Below are 19,650 nucleotides of genomic sequence, written 5' to 3' on the forward strand. Positions count from 1 at the left end.
AGATGTGTACCTCTAGGAATTGGTCAAGGCATTGCCTTCGGGATTGAACCAGGGAATGGCTATCTCAAGCTGTTGTTTAGTTGAAACGGCACCATGTTTGGCCATGCTCCTTCTATCTGCAAGGTTGATTTCTGACGTGAATCCACTTGCTAACCAACCAGCACCCACTTTTCTTGCAATAAAAACTGTTGTTTCCTTTTCTATTGGTATTCTTGCAAACAGTCCTTATGAGTGCAAAAAACAAAAAGTCTCTTTTTTTCAGCAATGTTCGTGTTGTGTACTACCAAGCAACTGCCATGCAGTCAATAAAAATAATCCATCAGCTCTTCGAGTGTTTCATTAGGCATAAAACAATTGTCATTACATAATTGGGAACAAATACGACTGGATAATCCAAGAGAAAATCCCCAACATGTTCCTTCCACTGATAAATGACCTGTGTGCACCCAAACAGGATACCAGCAACATTATCAACCTACATCTCACCCACAGTTACAAAACAAACTGACAGAGAATCCCAGTGCCATGGGGAAATTGACTCGTTCGGTGCAATTTAAACTCTTCTCCAGATCCAGGCTGGAGCAGGCAGCCATACTTCGGGATGGCAAAATGACAAAGACACGGAGAGGACTGGGTACAACCAAATCTTAATACTCAGCCTCGCTCTCCCCGTGTCTGTGTGGGTCTCACCCCCACAACCCAGAAATGTGCAGGGTAGGTGGATTGGCCACACTAAATTGCCCTTAATTGGTAAAAAAAAATAGGTAGTTGAAATTGTTTGAAAATACTCGCCCTAGGGTCATCCATTGAAGAAGTAAAAAGACCAAGAACAAGAGCCGATGGCAAGGGCGGCATGGTAGCACAGTGGTTAGCACTGTTGCTTCACAGCACCAGGGTTCCAGGTTCGATTCCTGGCTTGAGTCACTGTCTGTGCGGATTCTGCACGTTCTCCCCGTGTCTGCGTGGGTTTCCTCCGGTGCTCCGATTTCCTCCCACAAGTCCCGAAAGACGTGCTGCCAGGTGATTTGGACATTCTGAATTCTCCTGCTGTAATAATAATAACAATAATAATCGCTTATTGTCACAATTAGGCTTCAATGAAGTTACTGTGATAAACCCCTAGTCGCCACATTCCGGCGCCTGTTCGGGGGGGGTGCCAGTACAGGAATTGAACCTGCACTGCTGGCCTTGTTCTGCATCACAAGCCAGCTGTTTAGCCCACTGTGCTAAACAGACCCAAGCAGACGCCAGAATGTGGCAACTAGGGGCTTTTCACAGTCCCTTCATTGCAGTGTTAATGTAAGCCTATGTGTGACAAACATGAAGAATATTATTATTAAAGAATCCGAACTTCCATAATTTCACATCCCAGACCAAAATCAAAGGACAACACAGATTACCGGGCTACCAGCATCAATACCCCTCCCGTCTCAAAGGACAACAGGATATTGTGGGCCAAGAACCAAAAGGAGTCTAAACTAGTCCCAATCGTAAAAGGGGAGGGGGGGGGGCTGCTATCAGAGCAACTCCAAAACTGGGGAGCCCCCACCTGTTTTCCTCTCCCCAGCCCTGCTTTCAACCAGGAGGACTCAGAAAAAGAAAGGATTAGGCCACCCAAAAGTAATCCGTATCGGAGTGTCTATGACACTAATTCTCACCATCTAACACCACCACAGCCAGTCCCCACGGGCATCAATAACAGTCAATGAGGAAGTCCACATCAGGAGAACAACTAACTCCCCCTAAAGATGAATCCAACAAGCTCTAGTCCTCACCAGGATAATACACAGTCCACGTGGGCCTGGGCCTGAAGAAGAAAAGGCACTGGCTGAAATTTTTTTTAAAACTCTTAACTATGGGGGACCTTCCTTGAACGTAACTAGGACAGAACTAACCTTACAAACGACACCCTCCATCCCATCCCGTACTCTGGCTCTGCTCAGCCTCTCCCACAAGGATATACTAGGATAAAGGAACTGTGCACAAATCCCCAAATCAATATTCAGCTCAACATGATAAAAGCATATTAAATCCGGATAACCAACCGTGCAGGACATCACGCCCCAAAAAATTCCTTCCCTGCAAACAGATAAATTGACAATATTAAGAGACAACATGATTAGCAGGGAGTAAAGTCACAGAATTACACAGTGCAGAAGAGGCCTTTTGACCCATCGAGTCTGCAATCAACACGTGAAAACACCTGACCTATCTGCCTAATCCCATTTACCAGCACTTGACCAATTGCATTGAATGTTATGACATGTCAGGTACTCATCCAGGTACTTTTTAAAAGGATGTCAGGCAACCCGCCTCCACCACCCTCCCAGACAGTGCATTCCCGACCGTCCCCTCTGGGTAAAAAGGTTTTTCCTCACATCTCCCCTAAACCTCCTTCCCATCACCTTGAACCTGTGTCCCCTCGTAACTCACCCTTCAATGAAGAGGAACAGCTGCTCCCTTTCCACCCTGTCAATGCCCCTCATAATCTTGTACACCTCAAACAGGTCACTCCTCAGTCTTCTCTGCTCCAACAAAAACAACCCAAGCCTATCCCACCTCTCTTCATAATTTAAATGTTCCATCCCAGGCAACATCATGGTGAATCGTTTCTGCACCCCCTCCAGTGCAATCACACCCTTCCTATAATATGGTGACCAGAATTGCACACAGTACTCCAGCTCTGGCCTCGCCAAAATTCTATACAACTCAACATGACCTCCTTGATTTTGTAATCTATGCCTCGATTGATAAAGGCAAATGTCCCATATACCTTTTCCACCACCCTATTAACCTGCCCTTCTGCCTTCAGAGATTGATGAACGAACACGCCACGGTCCCTTTGTTCCTCGGAACAATCCCGTGTCATGCCATTCATTGAATATTTCCTTGTCAAATTTCTCCTACCAAAGTGTCTCACCTCACATTTTTCAGTGTTAAATTCCATCTGCCACTTACCAGCTCATTTGACCATCCCTGTAACCCAAGAGACTAAATCTCACTGTTAACCACCCGGCCAATCTATGTGTCATCCGCAAACTTATTGATCTTAGCCCCCACATAGTAATCTATGTCGTTTACATAAATGATGAATAATAATGGACCCAGCACAGATCCCAAAGCAGCCGTCTGTCACCGTCTGTCTCCTACAACTAAATAAATTTTGAATCCAAATTACCCTGTATCGCATATGCATTTACCGTCTTTATAAGGCTTCCATGATTGACCTTGTCAAAGGCTTTGCTGAAATCCATATAAACACCATCAACTGCACAAACAGGATAACTGAGGGACGAGGCAGTCAGCAGGATAAAGACCACTGTACTGGAATACAAAGAAAGTAGACATCTAGGATAAAGCAGAATCTGAAACGGAGAACCCTCTTCAGGATCTTTCAAGGATTCCAATGATCTGAACATGAATCTCATTACTTCCAACATGCCGACTCGACCGGACCCAGGTAGTCAACGACCTAGGGTCCAGAAGGAGGGGGTGGATGGTCCGGCCGGCTCAGACAACCCATACCCACTGAACCGCCAACAGGCACAAGACCCAAGACCACACAGACCCAGAGACTGGAAAGTCAACCCAATCCCAGGCCTGGGAGACGGGATTAAATGTGCTCCATCACATTTGAGCTGACGGAGATTTCTGAAACATGGCAGCCAGAGCTCAAACTCAGCTGGGAACGTCTCCACCAAGACACCAGGCAGATCCGGACTCTACATCAGTTCCCCTTTGACCTCACCTGTGATGAGAAAGTGTTTTCCCTGGGCTGGTGGCAGGAGTAGCAGAGATTCAGGTGCTGGAGTTTCTGATGGTGATGAACCCATAGATGCACAAGGGCTGGTGGACGGAGATATGATGAAATGCGCTCCCAATGACCCCATCAACTCCAGCAACACATTGTTGGGAGGGAAAAGCAAGATGCAATAGTAACTCAAATGTCAGTATTGTTGGATTTTATTGTGCACTTGTGTTTCTATTAATTTTATTAATTCCACCATGCAAGTTTTGCTTTTTTAAAAATGTTTTTTCTCAATACCTGTCTTTGCCCTACCATGCTAATTAACAGCCTCCAAACTATTCACAGTTGTCCAAGTTGTGTTGTTTGATCTCAATGAACTTTACTCCAAACATTTTTAAATTGGAAGAACTTGTTAGGACAGTAGTAACACTAATTGAGTGTCAGTTCTTTGACAAGAAGTGTGTTATTTATCTGACCTTTTTATTGCTGAGTGTTTCTAATATTGCCCTTGAATTCTGGTGAATCTGTCTTTGTTACCTCTAGATTTGACTATTCCATTGCTCTCCTGGCTGGGTTCCCATCTTCCACCCTTCCTAAAGTTGAGCCAATCCAAAACTCTGCTGCCTGTAAACTAACTTGCACCAAATCCCATTCGCTGATCATCCCTGTGCTCACTAAACTACATTGGCTCCTGATCCATTCTTATCCTTGGTTGCAAATTCACACATAGAATTTCCTCTCTCTCTCTGTAACATACTCCAGCCCTCTGTGTTCCTCTAATTCTGGCTGCTTTTGCATTCCTGATTTTAATCACCCCGTTATTGGTGGCAATGCTTTCAGCTGCGTAGGCCCAAGGCTTTGGAACATCTCCCTGCCCAACTCTCCTCCTTTAAGATGCTTATTAAAACCTACTTCTTTGATCAAACACTTGGTTGTCTGGCCATAGAGATTCTTATCTGGCTGTGTCAAATTTTGTTTGATCACCTGCCTGTGAACAACTTTAGGACATTTTACTACCTCAAAGGAACTGTATAGATGTAAACCATGGTTGTTTGTTGCCTTTTCAACCTGAATTGGTCTCTTTCGATACAGGATCTCTGTACTGGATGAAGACAAATTTGGTCACAATGAATTCATCGGGGAGACCAGAGTTTCTCTGAAAAAGCTCAAACCCAATCAAGCAAAGAACTTCAACATCTGTCTGGAGAGAGTGGTGCCAGTAAGGGGAATACTAGTTATTTATTCTTCTGGAGGGTGGAGTCTCATGGTCAAATAAAGCGTTGAATTTTCAATTCCAGGATCAGGGTTTCAAGCGAACTAGAGGGTAGAAACTGTCTCTATTAGTCATCAGTATGTAAAATCAGTTTTGGATAGTCTTGATCACATTTAAAGTTGGCATGAGTCACAGGCATGCCTAAATATGGCACAAGCAGTACAGTGGTTAGCACTGCTGCCCCATGGGCAGCACGGTAGCATAGTGGTTAGCACAAATGCTTGACAGCTCCAGGGTCCCAGGTTCGAATCCCGGCTGGGGTCACTGTCTGTGTGGAGTCTGCACGTTCTCCCCGTGCGTGCGTGGGTTTCCTCCCACAGTCCAAAGATGTGCAGGTTAGGCGAATTGGCCAGGCTAAATTGCCCTCAGGGTCCAAATTGCCCTTAGTGTTAGGTGGGGTTACTGGGTTATAAGGATAGGGTGGAGGTATGGGCTTGGGTGGGGTGCTCTTTCCAAGAGCCAGTGCAGACTCGATGGGCCGAATGGCCTCCTTCTGCACTGTAAATTCTATGAAATATGCGATGTGGAGTCTGGCCGCACTCCAGCTACTTTGAAGTGACTGATTCAGATCCGTACAGATTCCTCACCTTCCAGGTGAGGACCTGGGTTCGATCCCGGCCTCGGGACACTATCTGTGTGGAGTTGGCACATTCTCCCCATGTCTGCGTGGGTCTCACCCCCACAACACAAAAAGATGTGCAGGGTAGGTGAATTGGCCACACTAAATTGCCTCTTAATTGGTGGGGGGGGGGGGGGGGAAGGAAGGATATTGGGTACTCTAAATTTATAAATAAACCAAAAAATAGCAATACATTTGTATCTAATATACCAATGTTGGCAGGGAAGAGAGGAGACAGTTCACAATCTTAATTTTGGAGGATTGAAATTTGAGGAAGAGATGGGTTGACCGATGAGCAAAGCATGGGAAAAAACAAGTTTCCAAAGTTGCAGATCAGAAATACATTTGAACTGATTTATTTGCTGCCCCTCAGACTGTCCCTAAATGCATTGTGAATATTTCTATAGGTAAAACGAGGTTCAACATCTGGATCAACACGAGGGATGTCACTTTATGAGGATGAGGTAAACTTGGATTAATGGTATCTCTGCATTGTACTTTTTGCTTAATACTCTAATGGGACAACAACTTGTATTTATGTCGCACCTTTTACTGCTATACACTGTAAATGTCCCAAAGTATTTCACAGAAACATTGTGTATCATCAAGCCACAGAATGAGATATTATGGCAGATGACCAAAAGCTTGGGCAAAGAGGTAGTTTTAATAAATATCATAAATTTAATAAAAATCATAAATATCATATTATTATTATTATTAAAGGAGGAAAGGGAGGTAAAGACGCAGAGGGAATTCCAGAGCTTGGGATTTAGGCAACTGAAGACGATGGGTGGGATTTTCCAATAATGGGGCTCTGTCCCCACGCCGGCGTGAAAACCGGCGCCAACCATTCCAACGTCAGTGGCCCCCGAAAGTGAGGAATTCTCTCCTTTCTAGGGAGCTAGGTTGCCGCTGGAGTGGTTCATGCAAGTTCATGCATGCGCGGAACTGCTGGCGTATTTCTGCGCATGCGCAGGGGTTCTCTTCTCCGCGCTGGCCCCCGGGCAATATGGCGGAGCCCTAGAGAGGCAGAACGCGGAGTAAAGTAGGCCCCCACGGAACCAGCCCACCCGCCGATTGGTAGACCCCGATCGTGGGCCAGGCCACTGTGGGGCCCCCCGGGGTCAGATCCTCCCGCACCACCCCCCCCCCCCCCCCCCCCCCCCCAACGACGGCCCCTGCACACTTTTCCCGCCGTGTGGGATGTGAGTAATCCAAGCCGGCAGGTCTCGGCCAAACCCATCAGCCACTCGGCCCATCGGGGCCCAGAGAATCGCAGGGGGAGCCCTCGGTCAACGGCCCCCATCCGGCGCGCTGGGAATCCCGCGGGCGCCCAAAAAACGGCGCCGGAGAACAGGGAAGCCGGTTCCAATGGGGCAGCAATTAAAATGGGTATGCACAAGGGAGCAGAATTAGAGAAATGCAGATATCTTTGAAGGTTCTGTTGCTGGAGGAGATCACAGAGCGAGAGAGGGACAAAGCGATAAAGACATTTGAAAATGAGGATGAGAGGTTGAAAATCAAGACATTACCTGACCAACGAACACAGGGTAAATAATGGAAAGAGACGTTTTGCTGTTATTTAAAGCAAGCGCAGCAGAGTCTTGGTTGACCTCAAGTGGACAGCACGGTGGCACAGTGGTTAGCACTGCAGCGTCACAGAGGCGAGGACTTGGGTTCAATCCCAGCCCTGGGTCACTGTCCGTGTGGAGTTTGCACATTCTCCCAGTGTTTGCGTGGGTTTCACCCTTACAACCCAAAGATGTGCAGGTTAGGTGGAATAGTGATGCTAAATTACCCCTTAATTCAAAGAAAAGAAGAATTGGATACTCTAAATTTTGAGAGAAAAAAATTGTTCACTGTGAAGTTTACAGATGGGAGACCAGACAATGCAGTGGAATAGTCGCGTCTCGAGGGCTTGGAGGGCTGGTGTGAATTACAGAGATAGTCATCAATGAAGCCATAGAATGATTTGGAAACAAGGATGAAAATTTTAAAATTGGTAAGTTGGATTTCTGATAGAGGCTATGTGCGGTCACACATGCAGTGGCTCTGGCCACGATATTTGGTTTTTTGGCCCTTTCTGCATGGTTTATGGGTGATTTGTTTTGGAGGGAATTGGTGTCGTCCGATGGAATAAGACCCCCCTCGTTCAAGTAATATCCAGTAAAAATAGCACAAAGCAGAAGTCTGGCAAATGGTTATCGTCAGACTCAAAGGTTTCTCAAGCCACAGCAGGGGAGGGGGGCATGGTCGGTGGCACCTCAGCGGATGACTAAGAAGTTGGTTAACTTCCTGACCGACGAATTTAAGAAGCAGCAGTAGGTTGTCGCTGAGGATCTGCAAAGGCAATGGAGGGGGCTTTGGCCCCAATTTGGGTGGCCAGGGATAGGAAGGAGCGGCGGATAGAGGTACGGGGGGGGGGGGTGAAGATACAGAGGGTGGAGGCGGTGCTCTCTGACCATAGTGATTCGATTGTCTCCCTGGAGGCGGAGATGGCGGTGCTGACTGAGGACCAGAGAGTGCTGAAGGCCAAGTGTCTGGGGAGCCATTCCAGACGACAGAACTTAAGGATCGTCGGGCTGCTGGAGGGCTCCAACTCCACAAACTATATATACAAGATGTCCAGAAAGTTGGTGGGGAGGGGGGTCTTTTCGACCCCTCCCGAGTTGGACCGGGCTCATAGATTGCAGAAGCAAAGGCCCAGATCGGGGGAGTAACCTCAGGCGATAAGGTCAGGTTTCACCGATACCTGGTTAAGGAAGGGGTCCTGAGGTGGACGAAGGACCATCGCGATGGGAGGGCCACGGTATCAGAATGTTCCAAAATTTTGGGGCAGAGCTGGCAGGAAGGTGTTCAGCATTTAATAAGGCCAAGGCTGTACTGTACAAGAGCAACGGGAGGGTTCATGTGGTGCACCTGGCTCGTCTTCGGGTAACTTCCGAGGACAGACTATTATTTTGATGTGCCAGAGGATGTCAAGAGGCACAGACTGGGGGTGAGCTAAGATGCTTGAGGAATATGGAGTTTGTTGTTTGTTCACTGTTAAGTTCATCTGTGTGTATCTTTTGGGAGATTGTTGTAATGCGAGGGAGAGCTTGGGGTTGAGCTTGGGCTTGTTGGTGGGTGTTCATTTTGGGATTGTTGGGGTTTGTACATTGCACAGTTGAGTTTTCCTTTGGGGGGGGGGGGGGGCTGGGTGTCGATTTTCCTCTGTTGTTCTATATGAAAGTTTGGTCTGGGGAGGGGTGGGCATTGATATACTGTTTTGTTGACTTTGATTTCCACACCGTGGGGGTCACCCAGTCAGAAGTATAGCTAGTTAATGGGAGTGGAGAAGGAGAGACACGTCTGCAGCTTCTTTCCATAGGGGTGGTTTCTATTTTTTTTTAAGGTAACAAGTTAATGCTTTTTATTTATTTTGTTTGGGGATGGGGGGAGAGGGGCTTTTGCTCTTATGTTGGTTGTTTGGTCTTCAGGATGGGGTAGGGTTGGGAGGAGGAGGAGGTGAGGAGTGAACTGCTGACGGTGACAATTACGTTGTTTTTGGACTGGCTTTATGGAGGATGTGGCGGCCATCTTGAGTGGGCCCAGAGCTGGTGCAGGTTGAGGTACTGCTAAATTGCCTCACAGGAGGGATATGGCTGATTTGGGGATGGGGGAAGGGAAGGCCCACTATCCGCTTGATAACTTGGAACGTGAGGATGTTAAATAGCCCAGTAAAACGTTCCCGGGTATTTGTGCACTTGAGAAGTTTGAAGGTTGATGTGGTTTTTTTTTTAAACAGGAGACCCACTTGAGAATTAAAGATCAAACAAGGTTGCGGAAGGGATAGATGGGGCAGGTATATCACTCAGGCTTTGATTGTACTGCGTGGGGGAACCGCTGTGTTGATAAATAAGAGAGTGGCTTTTTCTGCAGGTAACATATTGGCAGACTAAGGTGGGAGGTACGTAATCATTACTAGGTTGTTGGTCATCACGCCGGTGGTGTTGGTCAATGTGTATGCGCCGAACTGGGTGCCGGTATTCATTAATAAGGCACTGGTATCTATCCCAGATCTTGATTGACATCAGTTAATTATGGGGCAGGAGTTCAATTGTGTTTTGGATCCTGGGTTGGATAGGCCAAGTCCCAAGTCACGGAGTCCATCTGGGGTGGCGAAGGCGTTATTGGTGTTCATGTAACAGATGGGGGTGGCAGACCCCTGGAGGTTTGTTTCCGAGGGACAAGGAGTTTTCTTTCCTCGTGCCCATCGGGCCTGAGCCCGGATTGACTTCTTCGTGGTGGGTAGGTCTCTTCTCCCTGGAGTGAGGGGGTGTGGGGTACTTGGATCATGCTCCACATTTTGTGGCCCTGATGTTGGAGCCGGGCTGCTCTCAGCAACCCCCGTGGATTTTGGACACAGCAATGCTCATGGATAAGAGATTTTGTGAGCGGGTATCTTCTGCCATTGGGGAGTATGTTGAGTTCACCAGGAAGAGGCGGTCTTGCCTTCCAAGATCGGGGAGGCCCCGAAGGTAGTTTTTAGAGCGGAGATAATCTCTTTTAAGGCGCATAGAGATAAATCTGGGACAGTGGAGAGGCCGAGACTGGTGGATTCCATTCTTGAGGTGGACCGCCAGTGCTTGATCGCCCCGACACTGGAGTTAGTGGTGGACAGAAAAAAATTGCAAATGGATTTTGAGTTGTTGTCAATGGTAAGGTGGTGACCCAACTGCGGTGCTCAAGGGGAACCTTTTATAAATATGGGGGGAAGACCAGTTGTTGGTTGGCTCACCAGCTGAGGCAGCAGGCTGTCTCCCAAGAGATAGTGTAGAACAGGGCCTCGGGTGACCTGGAAATTTCTACCCCAGAGAACGTTACTGAGGTGTGTCAGACCTTCTACTGTGGGTTGTATGAGCCAGATCCCCCGGAGGACGATGAACGAATGAGGCAATTTTTGGATTGGTTGACCCTCACGGAGTTGGAGCAGGAGAGAAGGCAGAAGTTGGAGACGCCAATAGGGCTGTAGGAGCTCACAAGTTGTATTTGATTAATGCAGTCAGGCAAAGACCAGGTCTGGATGAGTTTCCCATTGGATTTTACAAACAGTTTGCTGGCAGCTGGTCCTACTTCAGCTGGATATGTTTAATGATTCCGTGTCCCGGGGGAGTTTTGCCCACCACACTGACGCAGGCTTCAATTTCTTTGATCCTGAAGGACAAGTATCCTATGGAATGGAATCGTATTGGTTTAGCTCACTGAGCTAAATCATTGGCTTTTAAAGCAGGCCAGCAGCACGGTTCGATTCCCGTACCAGCCTCCCAGGACAGGCGCCGGAATGTGGCGACTAGGGGCTTTTCACAGTAACTTAATTGAAGCCTACTCATGACAATAAGCGATTTTCATTTTTCATTTCATTCATTTCATTATTAAACGCCGACGTTAAGTTGTTGGCTAAAGTGTTGGCAATGCGTTTGCAGCCCTGCCTACCGGGGGTGATTTCAGAGGAGCAGACTGGTTTTGGTAAGGGCCATCAGTTGCCGGCCAATATTAGGAGATTGTTAAATGTTGTGTTGTCGCCCTCCTTAAAGAACGGGCCACCAGAGGTGATCATTTTGATGGATGCGGAAAAGACATTCAATAGGGTTGGGTGGGAGTATCTCTGAGATCCTTAGGGTGGTTTGGCTTTGGGTAAAAATTTATTTCATTGATTAGGCCTTTGTACAAGTCACCCACTGCGAGTGTACATACAAATGCCCTTCTCTGGTTATTTCCAACTCATCAGGCGTGTAAGGCAGGGTGCGTTTTTGTTTGCCTTAGTAATTGAGCCGCTGGCCATTGCATTGAGGTCTTCTACCAGATGGAGGGGGATAGAGCGTGGGGGGAGGAAGCATGGGGTGTCCTTATACGCGGACGATCTGCTGCTATATATTATGGGCTGTCCCTCCAATGTGGGGGGGGTGATAATGAAGCTGCTCAGGAAATTGGCTCCTTTTGAAGTACAATCTAAATCTGGGTAAGAGTGAATTTGTTCCAGTGAGCCCTTCGGGGAGGGAAGCTGATCTGGGAAGACTGCCATTTTGTCTAGCCAAGACTAACTTTCGATATCTGGGTGACCCATGACTGAGCCACGCTGCATAAACCTAACTTTTTTAATCTTGTGGATGGGATGAAGGCTGATTTGAAAGGTGGGATGTCCTTCCTCTGACCTTAGCGGGAAGGGTACTGGCGGTGAAGACGAATATTCTCCTGAGGTTTTTCCTTTTTGTTCCAGTGTCTCCCAGTCTTTCTTCCCAATGTTTTCTTTTGCAGGATTAACAAATTGATTTGATTGATTGATTTGTCACATGCACTGAAGCACAGCAAGTATTTTTCTGCAGCCAAGAGAACGTACACAGTACGTACGTTGTAGACAAAATGAATAATCGACAAGCACATTGACAAATAGTGGTTGGTTACAGTGTGGAACAAGGGGCCAAATAAAGCACTCACATGAGCAAGAGCAGCATAGGATGTCATGAATAGTGTTCTTCCAGGGAACAGATCAGTCCGAGCGAGAGTTGTTGAGGAGTCTAGTAGCTGTGGGGAAGAGGTTGTTCCCATGTCTGGATGTGTGGATCTTCAGACTTCTGTATCTGCTGCCTGATGGAAGGGTCTGGAAGAGGGCAAAGCCTGGGTTTGAGGGATCTCTGGCTGGTAAGACTCCTTGGTTCGTCGGACGTTTCTGTAAAAGGAACAGGCAGGCAGGGGGTTTGGCATTATCAACTCTGTTATATTATTACTGGGCAGCACTTATTGATAAGGTGCGGAGGTGGTCTAAGGATCTGGCCTCTATGTGAGGGCGGATGGAGATGGTTTTGTGTATAGGGTCAAGTCTGGACCTTGGTCACAGTGTAACTCCCTTTTTCCCCTGCTAGATTCTCTTCAAGCACGGTTGTGATAGCCTCTGTGAGGATTTGGAATCTGTTTGGACAGCATTTTAAACTGGGCTCTGTGTTGTTGTTGGCTCCAGTTTGCCGGAACCATAGGTTGTGCCATCTGGCTTAGACTCATCATTTAGGCAGGGGAGAGGGAGGTTGGAGAGGTTCAGAGACACGTTTCTGGAGGGTAGGTTCTGTGGTCTAGACTGGTTCCTGGTCTAGACGGGTTGTATGGGAAGTTCTAGCTCCCAAGAGGGAATGTATTCAGGTACATGCTTTTTTACGCAAGGAGCTTCCTTCAATTCCCCTGGTACCGTTGCCTTTACATATGGACAGTTGGCCGAGCTGGGGGTGGGTGGGTAAGATTTCTGATGTCTATGAGCAGATGTTGGTGACTGAGTAGGCATCATTGGAGGAAGTAAAGAGGAAGTGGGAGGGTGAGCTGGGTTTGGTCTCTAAGGCCGTAGTGTGGAGTGAGGCTCTTTACAGAGTCAACTTCACATCCTCATGTGCGAGGTTAAGCCTGATCCTGTTCAAGGTGGTGCACAGAACAAAACTGACTAGGGCACCAATGAGTTGGTTCTCTTTGGAGGTGAATGATAGGTGTGAGCGCTGCTCTAGTTTGGTCTTGCCCCAAGCTGGTTAGTTTCTGGGCCTCCTTTTTTGATACATTAGAACATAGAACATAGAACGATACAGCGCAGTACAGGCCCTTCGGCCCACGATGTTGCACCGACATGGGAAGTCAAAAACTAAAGGCCATCTAACCTACACTATGCCATTATCATCCATATGCTTATCCAATAAACTTTTAAATGCCCTCAATGTTGGCGAGTTCACTACTGTTGCAGGTAGGGCATTCCACGGCCTCACCACTCTTTGCATAAAAAACCTACCTCTGACGTCTGTCCTATATCTATTACCCCTCAATTTAAGGCTATGTCCCCTCGTGCTAGCCACCTCCATCCACGGGAGAAGGCTCTCACTGTCCACTCTATCTAACCCTCTGATCATTTTGTATGCCTCTATTAAGTCACCTCTTAACCTTCTTCTCTCTAACGAAAACAACCTCAAGTCCATCAGCCTTTCCTCATAAGATTTTCCCTCCATACCAGGCAACATCCTGGTAAATCTCCTCTGCACCCGTTCCAAAGCTTCCACGTCCTTCCTATAATGAGGCGACCAGAACTGTACGCAACATTAACAGGGATTTTGGCTGTTCAGCTGGAGCCGTGCCTGTTGGTGGCCATTTTTGGTGTGTCAAACACACCGGTGACAAAAGTAGATGTTCTAGCCTTCGCCTCACTGAACGACCAGAGGCGAGTTCTGCTTCGGTGGAGGTCCTCGGTGCCACCTAAGGCCCTGGTTGGGGGACCTGGTGGAATTTCTGAACCTGGAGAACATCAAGTATACCATGAAGGGTCCTACTCGAGGTGGCAGCCCTTCATCTCCTTATTCAGGGAACTGGTTACCATCAGCTGTTGAGGGGGTGGGGTTGTCCTTTTAAGTTTGATTCTTTGTGGGGCAGAGGGGGGTTGAACTTCAGGAATAATATGGGGTTAGTATTTGCATTGTTGTGTTTGGTGTAATGAAAATGTTGTTTGAATAAAAATATATAGTTTTTACTTGATAAGTTGTTGGGAGTGTCAGCCACTGAGTGGGCACGCACTGATGGGTGAATGAGACTTGGGAATGTGTTTAGATGTGAGCGGCAGAGTTTTAGATGAACAGAAGTTTATATAGCGTGGAAGATGGGAGGCCAGCTCGGAAACCATTGGAATATTCAAGCGAAGAGAAAACATGGATGAGGGTTTTCAGCAGCAGATGAACTGAGGCAGGAACGGAGTGGAGAGGTTGCGGGAGTGGAGAGGTTGCGGGAGTGGAGAGGTTGCGGGAGTGGAGAGGTTGCGGGAGTGGAGAGGTTGCGGGATTGGAGAGGTTGCGGGAATGGAGAGGTTGCGGGAGTGGAGAGGTTGCGGGAGTGGAGAGGTTGCGGGAGTGGAGGTAGGCAATCTGTGCTGGAGTAAATATGTAGTTGAAAGATCATTTCAGGGTCAAATACAAGTCCAAATTTGTGAACAGCATGCCTCCGCTTCAGACAGTCTCCAGCGATGGAAACATTGACCTGGGAACATTTGCAGTGGGAATCAAAAACGATGGGGCTTCAGTCTTCCCAATTTGTAGTTAGAGGGAGGGGTTTGGGTAAGGGACACTAGATAGTTAGTTACATTTTCTGTCTGCTTAATTATAATGTTGCACATAATAAAAAGTTACTCAACCTGGTGACTGCAGTTCATTGGGATCAACCAAGGACCTCGGGTATTTTAAATCTAATTTTTCCCATGTTGTGGTTCTGGGTCAAGTGGGGCTGGATTGAACATGCACTAGTCTAGGGTATTGTGATACTTTGAATAGTAAGCAGTTCCAAAGATGGAGAGCAGACCCGCATGCATTTTAATCCAGCTAAATTGGGAGATAGATGATTAAACCAGTTGTCCACCAAAGGTGTTCAAATCTGCATTCCTTAGACTTAAGGGAAGAGATGTGAGTGGGTATGCAGAGGTAACAGCTGGGGTGAGAATGTGGAACGGTTTTAATGGGGGCAAGGGCATTAACAATTGTGTGTGTGATACTTCAAATCAGTAGCTGCAGAAATTTCATGATCAATTGCAGGCCAAAAACGAAATAGTTAAAATGTAAAGGCAAGGGATTTGATGAAGAATGCACACAGAAAGTTGTATGGAAAAGGGGAACAATTCTGCCTTATCAGTGATAGTTATGATTGGTCAGATTGACAGTGAGACTGAAGCGGTACATGTGGGTAGAAAGAGATTATATGGGTGGACAGGTTTTGGGAGGAAAGGAGGTCTGTGAAATTGGAGGAGAGAGAACTAGAGTTGTGATGGAGGTTAATATCACTGAAGGTGAGGTCTCTCTGCGCAGAGGCTGTACAGAGGCTGAGGGAGGAAAGCAAAGAGATAACTCAGTGAGAAACCTGATGTGATACTTGAGTGGATGATACAGGACAAGGATTTTAAATGAGATGGGAGGGGTGGAACAAAGCAAAATGCCCAAAAGAGAAGTTGTCAGATGAGCTACAGCTCCTGTAGGACAATTCTCTTGTATAGTTTGTGGTATTTTTCCTAGTTCACTTCCTCTGGTATAGTTTCCCAGGACAGCATTTTTCGGTGACACTCCCCAGGTCAGTTTCTGTATGAAAGGAACCCTGGTAAAAAATCTCAGAGCAGAATGTTCTAACCATAGAACGTTAGCCCCCCCCCCCAAATTGTTATTCCTTATTTTGGGCACAGCCTGCCTCATCATTGCGTGTATATAACGGTTCAGTAAGACTCATTTGATGGGTACATTCACACTGATTTCTCCCTGCAGGGTGAACATGGCGTTGATATTGAAGAGCGAGGCCGGATTCTTGTCTCCCTCCTGTACAACAGCCAACAGGGAGGCCTGATTGTGGGAATCATACGTTGCGTTCATTTAGCTGCCATGGATGCCAATGGATACTCTGATCCCTTTGTCAAAATGTATGTAATGTTGTATCTGTCATTCTATTTATGACATTTTTCCTAACCTGATCCATTGGGTCTGTTAAAGTTCACTCTCTTGTGATCTTCCAGTTTGCCTGTCTGAATGTCTAGTTTGTCTAGTTTCCTGCCTAGTCAGGCAAACCTCCCGGTCCTGTTCTCTCATCAGGGCCATCTCAATTCTAGTCCCTGCTTTCTATCGAGGGTGTACGGTTCTGGTAGGACTGTGTCATTGTGCAAACTCAGCAACATGCGTATATTCTGCCAGTCGGTCCGAGTGCCTCTCAGTGTGTGGAATGTGCTGTCGGTCTGTTTCCTGCCCAAGGACCTCTCTCAGACTCAGTCCTCTCTTCCTGTTCTTCTCTTCCAGTCAGCCTATTTTTTTACATCTAGTTTTTGTTCCCTACGTTTTCATGGTGGCAATTTTGTTCATGCATCCGTGGTTTTCTTTTTCATTTAATGATTAGTTTATTTTCTCTATTATTACTGCAGTAAGGTAAAGATTGACGACTGCCTGAATTGTACCAAGCAAGTGAGGACAAAATGTTCATAACTGACTCTTGGCTGACTATCTTCAGTTCCTGATTCCTTGGACAGTATCCATTGTAATTGTTCAGTTACAATGTGGGTGTACCTTCACTACATGGACTGCAATGGTTCAAGAAGACATTTCAAGAGAAATGAGGGATGGGCAATAAAGGCTGGCCTTGCGAGCGATGCCCACAATCCATGAACAAATCTAAAACAAATGTAAAGAATAAACAGCTGAGAGGGGTGCTTAGGATTTATTTAATATGGAGTTTTATCACAGCATGTCAGCGCCTTTGCAGGAGCGAGGGAGTTTAGGCATTGCATTTATAATAATAATCGCTTATTGTCACAAGTAGGCTTCAATGAAGTTACTGTGAAAAGCCCCTAGTCACCAAATTCCGGCGCCTGTTCGGGGGAGGCTGCTGCGGGAATTGAACCTGCGCTGCTGGCCTTGTTCTGCATTAAAAGCCAGCTATTTAGCCCACTGTGCTAAACCTATAGGTTTTGAAATTCCAATGTACTGTGGAACTAAACAAAATGAGAGACAGATTAATGCATTATTTCAACTGGAATGACTTCCTGATTGCCACCATAAGATCAGCCATGATCTAATTGAATGGCGGAGCAGGCTCGAGGGGCAAGATGGCCTACTCCTGCTCCTAGTTCTTATGTTCTTATAACCTGATGAGAGTAATCCACAAAATAAGAAAATCTACATGCATTTCCACACTTGCAGCAAGTGGTCACTGAATGACATTGCAGAAGGTATTTGCCTAAGAATTAGTATGTGCTCATTTTCTATTTTAAAAGCGATGCATTTAGAGGGCTACAGAGATAGGGCTAGGGAATGGGACTAGCTAGGTAGCTCTTTCGGGAGCCGGTGCAGACACGATGGGCCGAAGAGCCTTCCTCTGTGCTATAAAATTCTATGATTCTATGTAATAACAGACATTTTAAAAATCAGATCCATGATGACTGCATGCCACATGCCTGTTAAATCTGACTTGAAATGGGAGTGTCTGGATGGATGTTCTTCCCATCCCATGAAATTAATATACAAGGCATTAGGGTGGCACAGTGGTGCAGTGGTTAGCACTACTGCCTCACAGCACTGAGGACCCGGATTCAAACCCGGCCCCTGGTCACGGTCTGTGTGGAGTTTGCATATTCTCCCCGTGTCTGTGTGGGTCGCACCCCCACAATCGCCAAAAAAGATGTGCAAGGTAGGTGGATTGGCCACGCTAAATTGCCCCATCATTGGAATTTTAAAATTGTGTACTCCGAAAAAGAATTAACATACAAGGCATTAATTTTAAACCCTGATTCTGGTTTCTTTTGGTTTCTTTCAGCTGCCTCAAGCCTGACATGGGGAAAAAAGCCAAGCAAAAAACTCAAATCAAGAAGAAGACACTGAACCCTGAATTTAATGAGGTGAGGCTGATTAATCTTGTGTGCAAACATTCAAGATGGGGGAGGATACACATGATTTCATCATCAATAAAATAACTCCTTATATTAATTCCTTTTTTATTCACAATGGTACACATTCCTCAGTCAAGTTATATTGGGGTTGAAGATATTTGGCTTCATATTTAGCTCAAGAAGAGCAAAAGGAATCATGGAAACATGAGTTAAAGGAGAAACTGGGAACCGAAATCCCACGATTGTACATTATTCTTGAACAGTTTGCAGTTTCCTACCCAAATGTTGCTAATATGAGATGAAGGTTTAATATTTTATATAATCTGGATTAATGCCTTCTCTAAAGAATTGGACAAATGAATATAAGAATATGGTGCCTTCATCTCTGAATCATACAAGTGGCTTCTAAATTCATATGGTGGATGTTTCTGCCCCCACACACTGGCACGGTGGGCTTTCTGGCAACGGGCAGCTTGCCGGAGGTCGATTTTGCTGTGCCACTGGGGAACCCGTCGCAGGGGGACTGGAAGACCCCGCCAACAGGAAGGGCCAGAAAACTCACACCATAGCCTATAATAGTATGAACATGATATTTATGAAGTGGTACAAGGCCTCCATTCAGCACTTTTTCCAAGTAGAGTGAGGATCATTCAGAGTCAAAACCCCCAATTTTAACCTGGGACAAGACATCAATGTGCAGAGCTAGAGTGAGAGGCAAGAACACAGGGTAGTGCTAGCTAGAAGTCTGAATAATTGAAAAAAATCTTGGGGCAGCACGGTGGCACCGTGTTTAGCACTACTGCCTCACAGCGCCGAGGACCCGGGTTCAATCCCGGTCCCGGGTCACTTTTCGTGCAGAGTTTGCACATTCTCCCCGAGTCTGCATGGGTCTCACCCCCACAACCCAAAAAATAAAGATGTGCAGGGTAGGTGGATTGGCCACGCTCAATTGTCCCTTAATTGCAAAATAAATAATTGGGCCTCACTTAAGTGTTCACGATGTTAGCTCTTACCTGAGAGGGATGACATGGAGGTGGTCAGGTCAGAGTTGGAAATTGCGAGGCTTCAGGCTGTACTGGAAAACCAAGAAAATGGTCCTCTTGTAAGGATAGCCAATGGCAAATTAATTTATGATAATCATTGTTGAGTGAAGAGGAAGGCCTGGGATAGAAAAGGGTCTAAGAATTCCTTGTTGGCCAAAAGAACAGGACAGTGTTCCTCCTAGTCCACAAGGAAATGTTAAAAGTAAATCATCTTGGCCTCTTAGACCATATGACATAGGAGCAGAAGCAGGCCATTCGGCCTGTCGAATCTGCATGGCCAATGAGACCATGACTGATCTGATGATCCTCAACACTTTCCCACCTTATCCTCATAACCCTTGATTCCCTAACTGATTAAAAAGCTATCTCAGCCTTGAACATACTTAACGACCCAGCCTCGATGGCGCTAAAGAATTCCACAGATTTCCTCTTGGAGAAGTTATTCCTCTTCATCTTTTGCCTTAAACGGGCAACTCCTTACTCTGAATTATGCCATATGGCCCTAGACTCTCCCACATGGGGAAACAAACTCTCAGCATCTACCCTGCCAAGCTCCCTGAGAATCAA

General features: G+C 46.5%; 1 protein-coding gene across 8 annotated transcripts in view; it reads left to right on the forward strand.

Moving 5' to 3' along the window:
- Positions 1-19,650, forward strand: part of rph3ab (rabphilin 3A homolog (mouse), b) — a 388,420-nt gene that overhangs the window by 351,657 nt on the left and 17,113 nt on the right. For all 8 annotated transcript variants that reach the window (XM_038820309.1, XM_038820380.1, XM_038820230.1 and 5 more), the window contains 4 exons: positions 4,841-4,967; positions 6,048-6,104; positions 15,936-16,087; positions 17,968-18,049. In XM_038820309.1, coding sequence (XP_038676237.1) covers positions 4,841-4,967; positions 6,048-6,104; positions 15,936-16,087; positions 17,968-18,049 — 418 coding nt within the window. The remainder of the gene's footprint in view (positions 1-4,840; positions 4,968-6,047; positions 6,105-15,935; positions 16,088-17,967; positions 18,050-19,650) is intronic.

The sequence above is a fragment of the Scyliorhinus canicula genome, chromosome 1, assembly GCF_902713615.1.
Source record: "Scyliorhinus canicula chromosome 1, sScyCan1.1, whole genome shotgun sequence".
Taxonomy (NCBI): Eukaryota; Metazoa; Chordata; class Chondrichthyes; order Carcharhiniformes; family Scyliorhinidae; genus Scyliorhinus; species Scyliorhinus canicula.